This window comes from Buceros rhinoceros, unplaced genomic scaffold, assembly GCF_000710305.1.
Source record: "Buceros rhinoceros silvestris isolate BGI_N320 unplaced genomic scaffold, ASM71030v1 scaffold13019, whole genome shotgun sequence".
Lineage (NCBI taxonomy): Eukaryota > Metazoa > Chordata > Aves > Bucerotiformes > Bucerotidae > Buceros > Buceros rhinoceros.
This window is the reverse complement of record NW_010433350.1, coordinates 49,862-66,214: the sequence shown is the minus strand read 5'-3', so window position 1 is coordinate 66,214 and position 16,353 is coordinate 49,862. Positions and strand designations below refer to the sequence as shown.

Here is a 16,353-nt window from a genome sequence, read left to right as displayed (position 1 = left end):
CCCCTCCCGACAGGATCCAGTAGGGCCTGGGAGTAAAATGTTCTGAAGAACAGCCTGTCTTAGGAGGCGTTGTGCACAGAGGACAGCTAAATGTGCACGCAAGCAAAGGCACAGTCAAGCCAGGCATAGCACAGGGAATCCTACGGTGCCATTAAATGGCAACATTCCCTTTCCCTGTATGTCTATGAGTGACCCATGAGCATGAAAATGGTCTAGTGAGGACCATCAACTGTCTGTCTCTGCTGGAGGGACCCTGCCAGTTGAGTCCAGCTCTTGATGGCAGGGAGTAGGGGAAGGAGAAAAAGAGGGGTAGGTGAGCCAAATGGAAAAAAACCCCATTTTCCTTAGGGAATCATTCTTTTAGGTTCATGCCTGCACCTAAGGGGTGCAATATGAGTGAAAATCCTACATTCCAAGTCTGACTGGCAATCATTTTGTCCCTCTGCAATGACACAAACTGTCTACTCTGTGTCCTGGATTTTCACTAGGTGTCCCAGTTCAAGGAGAACTTGTGCCAGGCCCCACTAGTTTGCATTGATGGAAATGTGCCTCTTCCCACTATTCAGTACGTCTGCCAACTAGCTAGAGAGCATCAGCTAACAGGTAAGGAGAAGTTGCCCAGCCCAGCCCTGGCCCTGTAGGTCCTAACAGCGTGCGTGCCAAGACATTCTGCACGCCCTGAGCGCTCTCCACTGCTGCTTGCTGGAGATAGCCAGTTATCGTGTGACTGTTATTCAGCACTCCTCTCTGTACTCCACTGTTTCAAATGGATGAAATATTTCTGCTTCCTCTGAGTTTCTCTCATGCTGCAGCTAAGTCATGTTTCCTATACAGCCCTTGGGCACCACCAGGAAGTCAGGGAAAGCTGCTCTCTTTGCCTTTAATCTCAAGGCAAGCGCAAATGTGTGCTTCTGTTAGTCTGAGCCGCAATATAGTTTGCTTCTTAGAGGAAGTGCTAAAGCATCTTTTGAGAGGGCTTCTCTCCAACTTCCCATAAAATACATATTCCCACCCCGGTATCCTTCACCCTCCTAAATCTTTGGAGTTATGCCTTAATCTTTAAAAGCAAATCATGAAGAAGAGCACATGTTCTTTAAGAACACGTTCTTAAAACCTGGCAGAGGCTCCAAAACCAGCTAAGAGGAGTAACACAGCTGAAGTCTGGTTATGTCACTCCAGAACCAGAAGCAACTGCCTCATTGCTGAGCTCTGGAAAGGAAACTTTGGGAGACCTTGTCCCAGGCATGTGGAAAATAGTATTTAAGTTTCTAACAGATTACATGTATAACCCCAGTTGTGCAGATCATGCTAAGCCTTCTACACTGCACCCTGCGCTGATGTAGAGATGAACCACTAATTAATCAAATAACAATAACTAACCAGTTGCAATGTTGTTTTGAAGTGTGCTATGAGCCGACAGATGAGAACAAGGCCTCTAAGCCATTCCTCTCAGACAGCTGGAAAGCGCTCACATACATTTCCCCCAACCTGCAAGAGCTAAGAGCGATAAATCAGACCCTTGGGAATCCTCTGCCAGCAGGTATTGAATACTCAGAAGGGTGAGTTACACTTCTAGATAACATAGATCCTGGAGAAGAGCATTTTTCTACTCCAGCTACCATTTAAAACAAATTGGGTTACATCATAGTGAGGATTCATAAGTGATCTTGGTGTCTTCCACCTTGCAGCCACCTCTGCATGAGTTGTACAGCCCTGGCTGCATAGATTTTCTATCAGAGAGCACAGCAGGACTGGGATAGCTCCTTATCCAAAACCAGAGATCCCGTTTGCCTCTCTTCATCAGCTGAACAGGAACAATCTCTGGTTTGTAAACAAGCCTCTGAAGCACAATGCTCCAAGGGCACCTGCCCCAGCAGTACCACTCTTTGCAGAAATGAAACACCCCACCACACACAGGTGGAAATCCATCAGCATTAAGACAAGGAAGTCACGCTTCAGGACAGTTTTTTTGCTCTCTACAGACTCATGTTTAGTACCATGAGGGCTGGTTTCCTCAGCATAGGATAGAGGTATGGTATGGAAGTCTAATGCTGGAGAATTCCATGTTTACCATGATTTAATATATATATATATCAACCACATTTCAGAAGTGCTCATAAATAGTAGCGCTCATCAATAATAGTAGTAGTTGTGCTCATAAATAGGCTGCCAGTCCATAAAAAGTCCAGTCGAGGACCTTTAAAATTATATCACAGTTTTTCCTCCCCACTGTCTGAAGAACTGCCATCCAAGTTGGAGGATGTTGTCCAGACTGCAGTGGCCCTGGCCCGCCCTTTGCTGGCCCACCTGCACTGTGTGGTGGTGACCCTTGGCAGTCACGGTGTCCTCCTGTGTGGCAAGAGCCTGGGAGGGAGCATTTCACTTTGTCCAGGACCTCACGAACAGGTAAGAGCATGGAAAACACACTCAGCTCTCAGTTGCTTTTTTCTGGGACCACATAGCACTGTTGCTATTTCTGGTGGCATGGCAGCAGTCCTGGGAAACATGGCATCACTGCTGGCAAATGTACATGTTTGAGGGGGTGGTGGGGTGGAATACACCACTCTGAAAGAAAATCAAGTTGTCTGTCCGTATGCTGCTGGCTCCTAGCAGCAGTGTTTCTAGTAATCTAGGTTTAGATGTGCTTACGTGAATATTCATGAGTGCAAGCTTCATTCTCAGGAAGCTTCATTTAAATTGCTGATCTCTTTCAAAGTGTGAAAAAATATTACTGCCTTTTTTCCCCCTCTTTTCTTTTTTCGGTATCTATGCAGGTCTGGATGGCAGCAGCCACACGTTGCCTTAGCAGCTTGGGCAATTCCCACTAACTTCTTTTCTTTCCCACCACAGACTGCTGCTGCCAGCCTCTGGGCCACCCACTACCCTGCCATCCACATCAGCAGGGAGGAGATAGTCAATGTTTCAGGAGCTGGTGACAGGTATATGTCTCACCACTTTGTCTTCTCCAGCTAAATGTGGAAGGACCATAATGGGATTTCTTTGAAATTCCATTGCAAAGGCAAATGACATTCTGCTGCTTGAGGAACGGACTCTAAGGACACAAGAACAGGATGGATTACTGTGATTCCTTGCAAAGCTTGCTGAAAATGATCCCCTAAGCATCTTGGAAGCCAGTCTTGCCATTATCAGTTTTGCTTTTCTTTACAATCCAAGCAATCTTTCATGGCAATCTAGTCCAGTCTGAATTAGTCCAGACTGAGCTACTAAAAGCAAAGTAAACCACCTTACATCAAAGCTGTCATACTAACTACTTCCTCACTTCTCCAATGGAAGTGGGACTGCTACTCAGTAAGTAAAATTGCCCTATAAAAGCATTTCATCAGGTCTGCATTTGCCTCTGGCAAAAGTTCATGCTTCAAAAGAGTCTGCTGTATAATTTGCCTCACTGTTCTCACAACGCTGTACATAGGAGTAGGGAATGACAGCTGTTATTCCTAGCCCCACTGATCAATTCTCAGACTGTCAGAGTAATATTTTATTATGCTCCTTGTCAAACTATATGTAGTACTCATCATCTTCTTCTTGCTTCCTACACTACAATAATTGATTCTAGCTTTTCATTGCCTTGGGCTAGACCAAAAGGTTGTATGCAATAGATACATCCTTTTACTTTTCTACTCTTACCTACCAACACTTCTTTTTTCTGTTACGAGTGGGCAGAATTTAAAGCTATTTTTTTTAAACCTACAGAGTCCTCAGTATTTGAGTTAGGACCAATCAATAATTTCTTGCCAAGCTACTTAACCCATTTAACACCAGGACATACTCCTTGTGTCCCAAATCATGTCTGAGATGAGTTGACTGCCACTTCTACAAAGAAGACCGAAGTGGTGTTTAGAGCAAAAGTGTAACAAAAGAGGAATGGGAGCTGGAGGGAATCTCACAGGGTCAGCCTGTCCTAAGGAAAGCTCAGCTTTGCTCACCCCTTCTAGCAGATGTGCCCAACCTCTGCCAGCCCCTCCAGAGACACAGCTTCCCTCTGCACCATCTGTTCCATACAATACTGCCCCTTACCACAGGACAATTTTTTCTGGAAGCTACTATAAACATCTCTTTCAGGATTTCCTTTCCCTTTCAAAAAACTTAATTAAAGGGAAGAGAAAAGGTAAGATAAAGTGTGTCACTGCCAAACACCTCTGCTAAGTTACACAGGAGTACTTCAAGTTTGGTTTTCCTTCTAAAGCTATCTGAAAGCTAGAGGGCCATCACTCCTCTTATTTCTGAAGTAATATTGGTCTGGAAATCCCATTTCCCAGAGCCCCCAGCTCCATGTGGGAATTTTCATAGTCCTCTTGTTCATCCAGAGTTTTCCTTCATGGTAACCCCAGCTGCAGCCCTGATTGACTCTGCAGAGTAAGAGTGCCAAAACAGGCTGGAAATGCCAGGACCGCATGTGCATCCCTTCTCCACAGTATATAAACTGGTAAAGCTGCCCAGGCCCAGCCTGTTGGCACTTTCAAGGGACTATGCAGCGGGGTATAACCCGGGGCTGTAACACAACCACGGCTCAGCCCCTGTGAACCCTCGGACTTTTGAAGCACTGGTCAGGGGCCACTGAGCACCCAGAAACAGTGATCCAGGGCACCTCATGCCTCACTTCGAGCCTGTGGCTCTCCTGTAACTGCCCAAGGAGCCACACGTGTGTGAGGGGAGCAGTGGCTGTTTGCTCCTTGCACCTGGCTGCCATGACAACATAACACCACGTGCCTGTACACGGCATTGCTAGGGGATGCTCCCCCAAATATTTACTCTGAACTTCTGGAGTTGTTGAGAGATTGAATGTTTTTTGGAAATCATAATCTTCTGTGCCTTTGTTATGGATAAAAGGATACTTAGGTAATTAATCAGAGTGCAAAACAAACAGTGATCTTTTTCCCTCCCCCATAGATCTGCTCATTAATCCTCTCTGCTGTCACATTTTCCCATCCTTGCTTCTTCCTCTCAAATGTCATTATTTTCTCCCTCTCTTTCACTTCTCCTTTGTCCTTTCCAAGCTTCTGAGCACCATTACTGCATTTAGCTATGAATAAATAGTAGTTGTTCCCACTCAATCACAAACACCACCCTGCACATATCCATGCCTCAACAAAACCTTCCCTTGCAAGCCAGGCAGATGACAAAGTCATCCCCTTCTCCTGATGGCCTCCTCAGGGCCTTATGAGGTCCTGTGGGTGACAGGCCACTGTTGTTCCAAGCACTCACGTAATTTTTTCTGGGAAATCTCTAATGGAAAACCACAGCAAGAGTTAACAAAAATCTGAATCTACAATCTCATTTCAACTTTGGATTTCCTTTTTCAGCTCTGTCTGTTTTCCCTCTCACATATACATACACCTTCACTTCCCATCCATCCCTTTGAGGACAGGAAGGAAGGTAACATGTCACCAACAAGGAGCAGAGAAGTGACAAAATAATTAGTGAGTAAGGGAAAAAGAGATTCTTCCCTTCTTAGACTCCTTTCTTTTCTTCTGCCCCACCTGGAAAACTGCGGAGAATAGAAAATGTGGTGGAATGGGAAAGTACCTCAACTTCTCAGACCAGAAGCAAATAAAATATGAATAAACAGCACTATTTGGTACTCCAAATTAAAGAATACCTATGAAAAAGCAAAATCTTTTCATTATAACCTCACCTCTCCTGTGTGACATATTCTGCTTCTGTTGGTTTGTGTCCAAATGAATGCTCTCACAAATGCACAGCCATGTTCCTGAGATCTAGGCTTTCCCCCAGCGTTCAAAACTGCCTTTTTTTCTCTCCACAGCTTAATGGCAGGAATCCTTGCAGGGATGCTGGCTAAACACGACACAGAGACCTGTGTCCGGATGGGTCTGCTTGCTGCAAGCTTGTCTCTCCGTTCCTATGAGCCTATTTCCCCAGAAATCAGCACTTCCAGTGTCAGCCAGGAGCAAGTCAAGAGCAGGAGCTGGCCAGAAGTAAAGGTATGGAAGATGGACTAGAGCACCATGGCTTTCTCATCCATCATGTCTTTGCACTCCCAGCATTGCCATTTCTAGGAATGGGATGTGTGTTGAGTTTTGAGTTCAAAAGGTGGCTGCTGACCTGAGGACTTACACTTTTGGTGCACGCTATGTTTCAGGAGGTGGAGTGCCAACTTGTATTGCACTGTTCACATTTATGTTTGTCTGCAGTTGTTTCTTCTCCTTTTATCAACTGACTTCTAATAGTGTATCTCATCCTCCTGTCTAACAGGAACACTCATCTATTCTGGTCTTGCATAAACCCTCAAAGAAGGAGGCTCTAACCCAGGGAACTTCTTTGTAAAGAAAAGCTATTTTCTGGTCTTTCAGACCTCCTGCTTCCCTCAACCTCCAGTCCTTCTAGATTTTCTACTGAGGGAATTTTCCCTTCCTTCACCTTGTGTCACTGTTGTCCATTAACATGTTAGCTTCTCTGTCATCAACTCCTAGATCTTCAGGAACATGTCTCTTCAGCTGGGCCCAGCAGTAACATCCTCTTTTGATGCCTACTCCTGGTTTCTATCCAAGAGGTCCCCATGCACCACAACCTGTGGCAAAGTGCAGCTGGCAGGCACATTGCACCACAGGAAAACCTCACTGGTCTTCCCAAGCCAGCCAGCAAATGCTGCATTTTCCTGTTCTGAGGTCCAATGCTCCTAATCAAAAACTGGTAACCAGGGTCCAGCTAGTGGCCTTCAAAAGGTGACTGCTACATGCCTTCCTCTGAACTTCCTCCTCAGCCCAGAGTGTCAAATCTGAAGCAAAAGAGAGCAAGCCCCCATCGCCAAACCTCCATTACTGATCACTTGGAAAACCACTGGGTTCTTCACAGAGAAAACTTCCCACACATGTCTGGCTGGAGAGGAGCACTGGCAGGCTTGTGATCATAACACAGCACTGTGTTCTGGGATCAAAACTGTCAGTCACACCTTCCCTCCAGAACAAGAAGTGTCCTGCTACCATGGCAGAAGCTCAGGCTACGGAAATTGTTTCCAGGGAGGAGGGGAAGCACAGGCCTTGTTTACAGGTGGACGCACAAGCTGTGTAGCTCAAATGACTGCCAAGTTCTCAGTGAGTCCATAGCAAAGGCAGGAACAGAACAGAGCTTCCTTGACCCTGTCCAGCTTAGAGCTGCACAGTTATCCCTCTGCCTTTAACCACTCCAGCATCTTTATTAGCAAGGACACTTAGATCGATTTTACATAAATTAAGTCTGATCTACAGCCTTTTGAAAATCAGCTCACGTAGCCAGCTTGGTTATGGCAATCAGCTTCTCACTCTTCTTTTGTGTAACTTATCTCCCAGAGATACCTCTTTTAGATATCTCTGAGCCCCTGAACGGCTAAACTCAAGTGTGGGAAGACATCAGCTCTGCCTGTGGTTTGGTGTTACGCAGGACCATCGGTGGCGGACAGGGGAGTAACAGGGGATGGCAGTGGGTGGGTGCCAGGGGACCTCTGTGCGGGTCTCATGGGGATGCTTGCTGGCTCAAGGCTGCTGAGCCATTCCTACATCAGAGGTAAGAACGCCAGTGACCATGTGAACTCATCCCTGGTCCACAAGGCAAAGAGCCACAGTGCAATTACAAGAGCCAAAATAACGTCTGTGGGAGGACAGGACAAAGAGGGTGTAACAGAGGCTTCAGGTGTCTGTGAAACAGCCTCGCACCAGCTGTGGTGTCCAAACTGATCATTGCAGTAACTGTGCATAAACATACCAGCGTTTTTCTTGTACACCTTCGCTGTATATACAGAAAACAGCAGCAGGTGTGCAGAAATCAGTTCTCTGCGTGCTCTCCTGCCTTCCTTTTGCTCACACCCACGTGGGTGGGCTGGCAACTCACTACACCCTCCAGAGTCACCCTCCCACCAGGACGATGCAGCGCAGCAGGCAGAAACATGAACACTTTTCACACTGGAAATCTGGCCTCAGAGTAGCTAGAGATGTGGTGGTGCGAGCCCCACCCAGCGCTTTAATTCAGAGCTAGCCACTGGCTGGAAACCTGCATCCTACCCAAATGCTGTGTCCAAAGCCAGCACTGTCAGCCCTTCCTCAGGAGGCACACGGAATGATGTTGAACAAAAAGCATCTCTCCCCTGGCCCCATGCCCATGCAAACATTACCCTTTAGTGGATGAGGAGACAGGACTCAGTGGAAAAAGAGACTCCGGGGCGGACCCTTGTGGCTGAGGGGAAGGGGTTAATCCCTGTGCTCAGGACTGTTGACTACAGCCTTTCAGGGAGGTCATGATGTGGTGGAGAGTGCCATCCCTTCTCCAACCAAGAGAGATGCCAAACACAGACAAATATTAAGGAGCAAAGGCATCTCCTGTGGAAACAACGAGAAGTCACCTCTTTCCCAGCACGATGCACACACGAAGCAGCTGTGGGCACCAACAGTTTGGTGAAGGCTAACACTTATTAAAACTAATTTCCAGTAGAGCTGGGTCTCGGTGCTGGCTGGTTTTTGAACCAGATTGATAGTAAGCCTGGAGTACAGGCTCACCCTCTGTTTTGTACAGAGGCCACCCATCGGTGAGGACCCTTGCCTGAGGAGCAGACCACTGGTGTCTGACAAAGCACAGAAGCCAACCAAAGCTTGTCAGGGCCGCTCTAACACAGTTCTCCCAGGTGGGCTCTGCTGTTTAACGAGCGAGCTTCCACTGCAGTGGGTAGAGGCATTAACTGGTGCCTTTCTTCCACCCGAACCACCTTCACCAGGCTTGTAGCAATTCCCTACCTCTGAGCCTGCCACCTCTCCATCAGATTTGGTTAAAACTGGGTGAAGAGCTGAGGAGGCATGAGACGTGAGCTGCAGAACTGACAAAGTTGTATCACATCAGCACTACCTCCTTGTGAAACCAGAATGAAAATCTAACAGCTGCCTTTTCAGAGGCCAAGGGGACCCATTTTGATCTTACACATCTCCTCTCCCACACTCAAACACTTACCGGCAGTCCCTGCTTGACAAACACCTTGCTTGCAAGTGTTCACTTCAAACACTCTGTGCTTGCAGGCATGTGCGTACCCATCACCAAGTGGGGAGCGGATGGCTGTGGTGGGAGGGTGCTGGGGCGTTTGGGAGTGCAAGGGAGGGGGACGGGAGCCAGAGAAGCAGCCGGGTTTGCTCACAAGCGCGAGTGGGGAGGTGAGGCACAGCAGGGGCGGAGGAAAAGGGCTGTGCCCTGGAGTACCTGTACTATAAAAACTCCTTCAGCTAGATCCAGCAGCAGGAAAGAGAGGCAGCTTCCATCTCTGCTCCTGCCTCTGACAGCCTTGTCTGGGCAGGAGGACCTTGAGCAAAGCCAGCCCCTAAGGATGAAGGTCCAGATGTCGATGGTCACTGCGCTCCTGATGCTGCTCGCCTCACTGCTGGCACTATCCGAGGCACTGGGAAGCCAGGCCAGTGCCTCAGAGAGGCAGCCAGGAGCTGGAGGCCATGGAGAAGATCCTTGGCTACCTGGACATGGAGGGAACAACCTGCCAGGGCGAAGTTTGGAGGGGAGCCACCTCCTGGCCAGTGCATGGGAAGTGATGGGAGAGACCTCCCCTGGCTCCAGGTCTGCCAGCAAGGCCATGGCCAAGCTCCCACTGAGCAGGGGCAATCAGGACTCTCCCCACAAGCCCCGAAGGCTCCCACCGCAGCTGTCCCGCAGCAGGAGTCCCAGGCTGAGCCATCACCTGAAAGGCCACGGGAAGTTCAACGGGGACACGGTAAGCACAACCTTTCCTCAGTCAGTGAGGATGAGCATTTGTGCAGAGGGTTTGCAGGGGGGCTGGGAGTGAGAGGAGGCATCAGCCCCCTGCTCCTGACCCCAGGGTCAGGCAGCTCGGTGACCCCCTTCGGCTGACCCCGCTGCAGGGCATGGAGGAGCCGTGCATAATGGCATTATATTAATGAAGAGGTCAGGGCCAAAGAAATGGGGTCCTTCCCTCCACAGCTCCGCGGGCTCCTCCAGGGCAGGTACGATGTCGCTGGCCCCCGGTGCTTGTTCTAACAGGGAGCCACAGCAGCGGTTCTGGCAGGTCTGTGCAGTAGAGCAACACTAAAACCAGGCAGGACAGCCCCAAAATACATCGCCACTCTGCAGTGCAGAGAAAGGGGAGCATCCTCCTGGTACAGTCTCGTGCCCTGAGCTCCTGGCAGTTTTACTGCCCAGACACCTGCAGTTGTTTGGCTGCACACCCACACCGAGCCATCAAGGCTGGGGTTTCGGGAGAGCAGGTCTGGAGTGGCACCTCCCCTCCAGTCAGCGGCAGAGGGTTGCTGCACCCACACTGTGACCCATGAGCTGATACCGCCTGCCCTCACGTTGGCAGTATCAGCCTGAGGAGCTCAGCCAGCTCACCAGCTTCAAAACTGGGTCCCCTGTGCACACCTGAGCCCTAGCACTCCCATGCAGAGCCTCACTGACCAGCAGTCCCTGTGCACTGTGGGGACGTAAAAATCAGGCAGGATTGAGGACAGCAGGAGCAGGTGCTGAGTGTTCCTTGACCTACAAACACTGGGTAGAAAAGCTGCTTCCAGGCCATTCCTCATGACTGAGTGTGAAAGCGCCAGCCATGGCATGGCCTCACAGCACTGTTTAACTTTTGGTGCAGACAAGGGATGTGGGCAGTGACAATCCTAAAACCCTACCTAGTACCTGACAAGGCTCGGAGCAGAGCTGATTGCCGTGCATGCAGGCAGTGAGCAGGCCAGGAGGCGAGCGCAGCTCTGGCTGCATCTATCCCCATGTACTGTCCCCAGAGCTGCAGACAGTCCTGCTCCAGCACCTGCGACACTCCCTGGCCCCCACAGTTGCGTGTTCACCGCCTCAGTAGCGCTACCACAAAGCTCTTCCAGCTCTGCAATGGGACACCATGCCCTGCCACCACTCACTGTGCTGACGGGCACAGCTCCTGGCAGCACAGCCCAGAGGGAGGCACACACCTTCACTGCCCGTGGGAAACCTGCTCCGTGGGCTCAGTAGAGCATCCCGCAAATAAGCAACTTCTTGTTTATCAAAACCAAACCATCTTTTGGTGGGACACGGGAAGAGCTTGCCTTAACTTAAGAGCCAGGTGATGCCGAATGCTGCTCTGCTGGGGTGGGTGACCCCATAGCAAGAGGGCAGAGGCAGTGGCAGGGGATGCATGTCACGGCTGTGGGGGCTAGCTGCTTAGCATGCTTTCTGCCAGAATCTTCCTTGGGTCCTGACTCCTCCAACTCCTTCCACGAAGCTGCTGCTCTATGGCCTGGTGAGCAGCTGGTCCCACTACTACAGGTTTTAAAGTGTTATTTTAGTTTTAAATAGAAACCAAGCATCCAGCAGCAAATGCTCATCCCAGTGTATCTTATAATCTCCTGCAACTTGGCTTTGTTTTCTAACAAGACCTTCTCCAGCCTGACTGTCTGGGAAGATGAAGAGGCTCTTTTGAGATTATCTCAGCCCCAGACACGGCACTGCTGTCATCTTGAGCGTGCCAAAGCCAACAGCCCTGGAAAGCGCGGTCCCAGGGCTGAGCACTTCACGTCACCCCAGAACGACTGATAATCAGCTGTGGGGCACCCACCCCAAAATGAAACCTTCCAGCTTTACAAGAGGCAGCCCAAGCCTGCACAGAAAGTCTCTCTTCCAGCCTGCGTATGGCACAAGCTCCTCGGGCCCGGGGCTCTCAGCAGCGTGAGCACAGAGCGATGACACGGCTGCGACTGGGAGGGGGTCCTGGGCCAGGGGCTGCGCAAGGCTGGATGCCAGCACTGTGGCCACTGCTCTCCCTCCCTCCTCAGCACTCCTGCCACAACATCCAGTCCCGGCCCTGCCAGAAGCCCTCCGACTGTGGCGGCTGCCTGGGGCTCTACACCTGCAAGCTGCCTGCCGGCACCTGTGACCTGAAAGCCATCTCCAGGCAGAGAGGTAGGTTGCAAATCCCCAAGGCCATTGGCACCAGGGACCCCCACGCACAGCCACCTGCAAGCACAGACCTTTGGCTACACCTCTGCAAAGCCAAACAGGCCTACCCTGTGCGGGGCAGCACCTCCTTGCCTGCACAGGGCTCTCTGCCCGTCCTGCTGGCACTGGCCACCACCAGCGATGACCAAACAGCTGTACGGTGAAGCTATGTTCCCATAAGTTTCTGTAAGAGCTGGGATTCGCCCAGCCCCTTGAGCTCTGGCAGGGCTCCAACAGCCCATGCGGGGAAGCCAAGGCGGGCTACAGGGCTTCGGAGTCAGCCAGTGCAGCTCCCCTGGTGTCGGGTTGTGGGACTTGCTTAATTAACCAGGGACTGGCAGGGAGCACAGACTGTGGCTTTTCACATTTAATGGCGCTGGGCGAGTGTCCTAGTTCTGCAGTGCCCTTCAGTACCGACCCCAGACTGGCCTCTTGCCCTAGCACGTTTGTCTACACTCACGTACGCATGGTCACGGAGGATAAACTCATCCCAAGCTACTAAACACACAGACACCAGCTCCGGTGTGGGAAACCCCTGGTTGTGGGAAGTACAGTAGGCTGTAATGTTCAGAGTATTTACCGTATCTACGGTGTGCGTATATACACACACGTATCTATATTATGCAGAGCACACCCAGCAGAGGTGCTCAGTTCACAGCCTCTGTGGGAGGGCACTGGGCTATACGGACCCGTGGTCAGACCCAGCACAGCCAGCCTTACAGCTTTTCTTCACAGGCGGGTTCCTCCAAAGCATCCAGAGTCCTGAGGGACGCAGGGTCCTGCTCATCCCGTAGCAACACGGCTCGACACAAAGCTGGAGAGGCTGTCTGGCAGCGGGAGACCAACGCGCTCTGTCCCAGTTGCATTTTAAATCCTTAATGCCACAGCTGTAAATGTTTCTTTCACTGCACTTCTCATGATGCTGCTGCTTTTTAACAGCCCACCTCCCCATCCCGCACCCCCGCCACCCACCGTGGATCCTGTACACCACGTAGGCTTGATTCCCACTTTGCTGAGAGCTGCTAACACAAGCACTGAGCGGCCATGGAGCCCTGTGCTGGCAGAGCCTCCTTGGAGCCCCCGGTTGAGACAAACGGGGCTATTTCAGAGCCCATTTTACTCTGAGCTAGTAGGATGTTGCGGTAAAAGCTGTCAGTAAGTTGAAGCTAAGGGGCCTGCTGGCATCAGGCATCCTGGGAAACTCACCCGGGTCCTTGCCACAGCTCCTGCTGAGGAAGGCAAAGTCCCATGCTGTTGAAAATGCCACTTGAGAGGGGGAACAAGGAGACCCTGGAACAGGCCTGGTGGCGGTGGACCACATAGGACACCTGCTTTTGGAAGAGATCGCTACAAGATCAGCTTCATGTAGCACCCCACAAAGCTTTGTAGGCACCCTGGCTGCCTTTGCATGTGTGGGTGCACCCCAGCTTTGCAAAACCTTGTTGTGCTGCCATTAAAAACAGCTTTTAGAAAGAGAACCAGAACACAGCGTCTGATGCACCGTGAACTCCACTGCAGTTTCTTCTGGTGGGCCAGCATCGCCTCCTGTGACAGACCAGGCTTTAAGCAGTGCCAATTTTCAGCTGGGTGCTCAGCACAACGCGAGGGGCAGCCCCGAGCACCCCCTGCCCAGCCACCCCTGTGGGAGCCCAACCCTGGGGACAGGGGGATAAATGCTGCTGGCTTCTCTGACCCCCTCTATTGCTGCTTCAACTGTCCCCACGCACGAGCTGGGGAGTGTAGAGTTGCAGGTGCTGCCTACCTGCCCCCTGCCCGGTGTGGCACTACTGCTGTCCATCATTTAATGTGCTCACCACAGAACCACAGAGAGGTTGAGGTGGGAAGAGACCTCTGGAGGTCATCTAGGCCAACTCAAGCAGGGCCACCTACAGCCCTTTGCCCAAATTTTCTGGTCCCCAGATAACAACACATCAGAGACACAACAAGCCCCATTACTCTGGGAGCCAGTGAAACATTGTCCCCCCAGGCACTCACCCCTCCACCCACCCAGCCGCCCGATCCTGCCACCAGCCCATTTCCTCTGCCCTTAACACAGCACAGGAAGAGTCTGCTGCTGGAGGAAACTTTGGAAATGCAGGCTTCGAAAGATTCACAGAGCAGTATTGGACCCGCAGCTCCCCCTCCACTAATGAGTGGTGGCGAACCCCACTGCTGGTCAACAAGGCCCTCTCACCTGGGAAAGTCCATTGACCACAGGGGCACCCGGACCACTTTCAAAACCTCTGGCAGCCCTTCATCGCCCAGCATAGCACAGTTACCCCCCGCAAAGGTACCCACACGCAGCTCTCACTGTGCACCCCCCAGGAGCTGGGGAAGAGATGTTCCTTTGGGCCATAGCAGAGCTACCCTCTGGCTTCCTCTCCAAAGAGCAGAGGAGACCCAAGGATGCTCCAGCTGCTCTTGAATCTGCCCTCACAAGCAGTACAAAGGAAACAGTTTTTGCACCAGCTGGAAAAGAGCCCTCAACCTCCATGTGGCTCCTGGACACCTCCTCACCAAAACAGAGGAGAGGTGAGAAGGAGGTTCTACCTCCTCCCCTACCAAGAGCACAGAAGGCAGCAGCAGGCACGCTTCCCTTACCTGCTTCCTCCCATGCTCCCCAGTAACAACACCCGAGACAGGAGAGGAGAGCCTGTCTGATCTTCGGGAAGGTGAGCTCCACTTTGGGCTCCACCTGCAAGGGGCCAGCTGAGGGAATGAGCCACCTGGGGTTTAAGACTCACAGGGAAGCTGAGGGCTTGGCCAAACTGAGGGCTCCGCTGCTAGATGTCCTCTCTGGCTCGTGCTTGGCACCAGGTGGGCCAGTGGGCAGACATAGCTCATCCCCTTCCCCAAAACACCAAGGGTCCACATGCCTTTTACACCACTCACTTTTAATTACACTGCATAAGGAAAGGCCTCTCCTCATGCCAGGACACCCTGGCACAGCCATCCAGGGAGCTGGCTGGCCCATCAAGTCCTCAGTAGGTTTAGTGGTTCCCCCTCACCCTTGTCCCTTACTTGGAAGCTCATCCTGGTCAGTCTACATCATCCCTGCAGCCCTCAGTGTCCTTGCTCTGCAGAGACCATCCATCTCTGTTCCTCCCCTCCTCCGTGCCTGAGCTTTGCCTGCTCAGTCCCATGGGAGTCCTGCTTTGGCCTCCTGCAGCACCAGGCAGAGAGGAGGCAGGGCAAGAGTCACTGGTTAATAATTATTCTAACCCAAATATAAATAGAAAAATACAACAAAACAAAGAGTTTTCTGGCTAAGAGATCCAATCTGCTGGGAAGACTGCAACGTGCTAGTGCAGAGTTCAGAGAGTGCTTGGTCCAGTGCATGGTACTGTAGATATCCAGAAACCTGTCCCAGTAGCCCCGCAGCCATCAGATCTTCCTGTGGCACCACACATCTGTGCGAGCACGTCCCGGCCGTGGTCAGCTTGCCTGAGGCTCTTGGCTCCTGGGAGCAGGCTGAATAGGAATAGTTGGTAATAGTCTGATTTACTGCTGTTAAATGGTAAAGCCATTCTCTTCTGTGGAATGAGGATGTGCTTCACTCTTACTTTTTGTGGAGGAATTTCATTTTGCTACCTGGAGAGATGGAGAAAGGAAAATGGACTCCCCTCAGCGACAGGCAAAACAAGTATCTTTCCTCACCACCGCTGGCCGAGCAAGCCTACACAGAGAATTGCCTCTGCTTCCAGCCCTGGGTCCTTATCCACAGCCACCTGCCCTGCAAAGCTGGAAGCATGCCCTGGCTCTGCCCGCCCCCTGGGAGCAGCACTGCAGACTGGGGCTCTGCAAGCCCCCAGGCACGCCTTCCAGAGCCCACTGACCCAGCAGTCCTGAAGGGGCAGGTATTACTAAGCACACCTGGCCAGAGTGTGTGTGGGTAGGAGGCAGGGCACGTCGGTCCCACAGACTCTGCTGCTCTTGAACAGCCAGGAAAAGACAAGAGGGCCAGGGATGCGATCTGAGCAGAAGATCAAACTCTCTGAGCAAGCCATGGTGTCTGATGACTGATCAAGGACTTCCAACCTCAGTCTAGAGCTCTTGTCTAGCCCCATTTACAGTGGAAAATGGATTTAGCCTTAGGATACTCTGGGGCAATTCCCACCGCTGATCCCTAAGGGTGAACCTGAAGGCCATGGGCACTCCCACCAACCCTCAGTCACTGGTTTCTCCGCTGCCTCCTTTAGAAGGCACATAGTACATTGTCCAGAATTTGGTTCCCCATCAACATCCTGACGAGGTGGCAGACCAAGGTGGCAGACCCAACAGCGTGCCAGAGCCAGGATACATGGCCAGGCACTGATGACTCAAGGCTCAGAGCACCGGTCTTCAGGAAGCCACGTGCAGCCACTAGCAGAGCCCTACCACCCTTCAGCGGCTTCTCTCCTTTCACAACTGACGGCCAGA

At 51.4% G+C, this 16,353-nt stretch overlaps 2 protein-coding genes across 2 annotated transcripts in view; one reads left to right on the top strand and one right to left on the bottom strand.

Moving 5' to 3' along the window:
* The window catches only part of LOC104500431 (pseudouridine-metabolizing bifunctional protein C1861.05-like), a 22,840-nt gene extending 16,862 nt beyond the window's left edge, over window positions 1-5,978 (top strand). The window contains exons 14-18 of the mRNA XM_010144076.1: window positions 489-603; window positions 1,403-1,540; window positions 2,240-2,406; window positions 2,851-2,939; window positions 5,783-5,978. Coding sequence (XP_010142378.1) covers window positions 489-603; window positions 1,403-1,540; window positions 2,240-2,406; window positions 2,851-2,939; window positions 5,783-5,978 — 705 coding nt within the window. The remainder of the gene's footprint in view (window positions 1-488; window positions 604-1,402; window positions 1,541-2,239; window positions 2,407-2,850; window positions 2,940-5,782) is intronic.
* An 8,829-nt stretch (window positions 5,979-14,807) lies between these two features.
* DENND2A (DENN/MADD domain containing 2A) overlaps window positions 14,808-16,353 on the bottom strand; it is a 37,047-nt gene continuing 35,501 nt past the window's right edge. Inside the window, exon 19 of the mRNA XM_010144075.1 lies at window positions 14,808-15,525. Within this exon, the coding sequence (XP_010142377.1) occupies window positions 15,494-15,525 (32 nt within the window). The 3' untranslated portion in view covers window positions 14,808-15,493. The remainder of the gene's footprint in view (window positions 15,526-16,353) is intronic.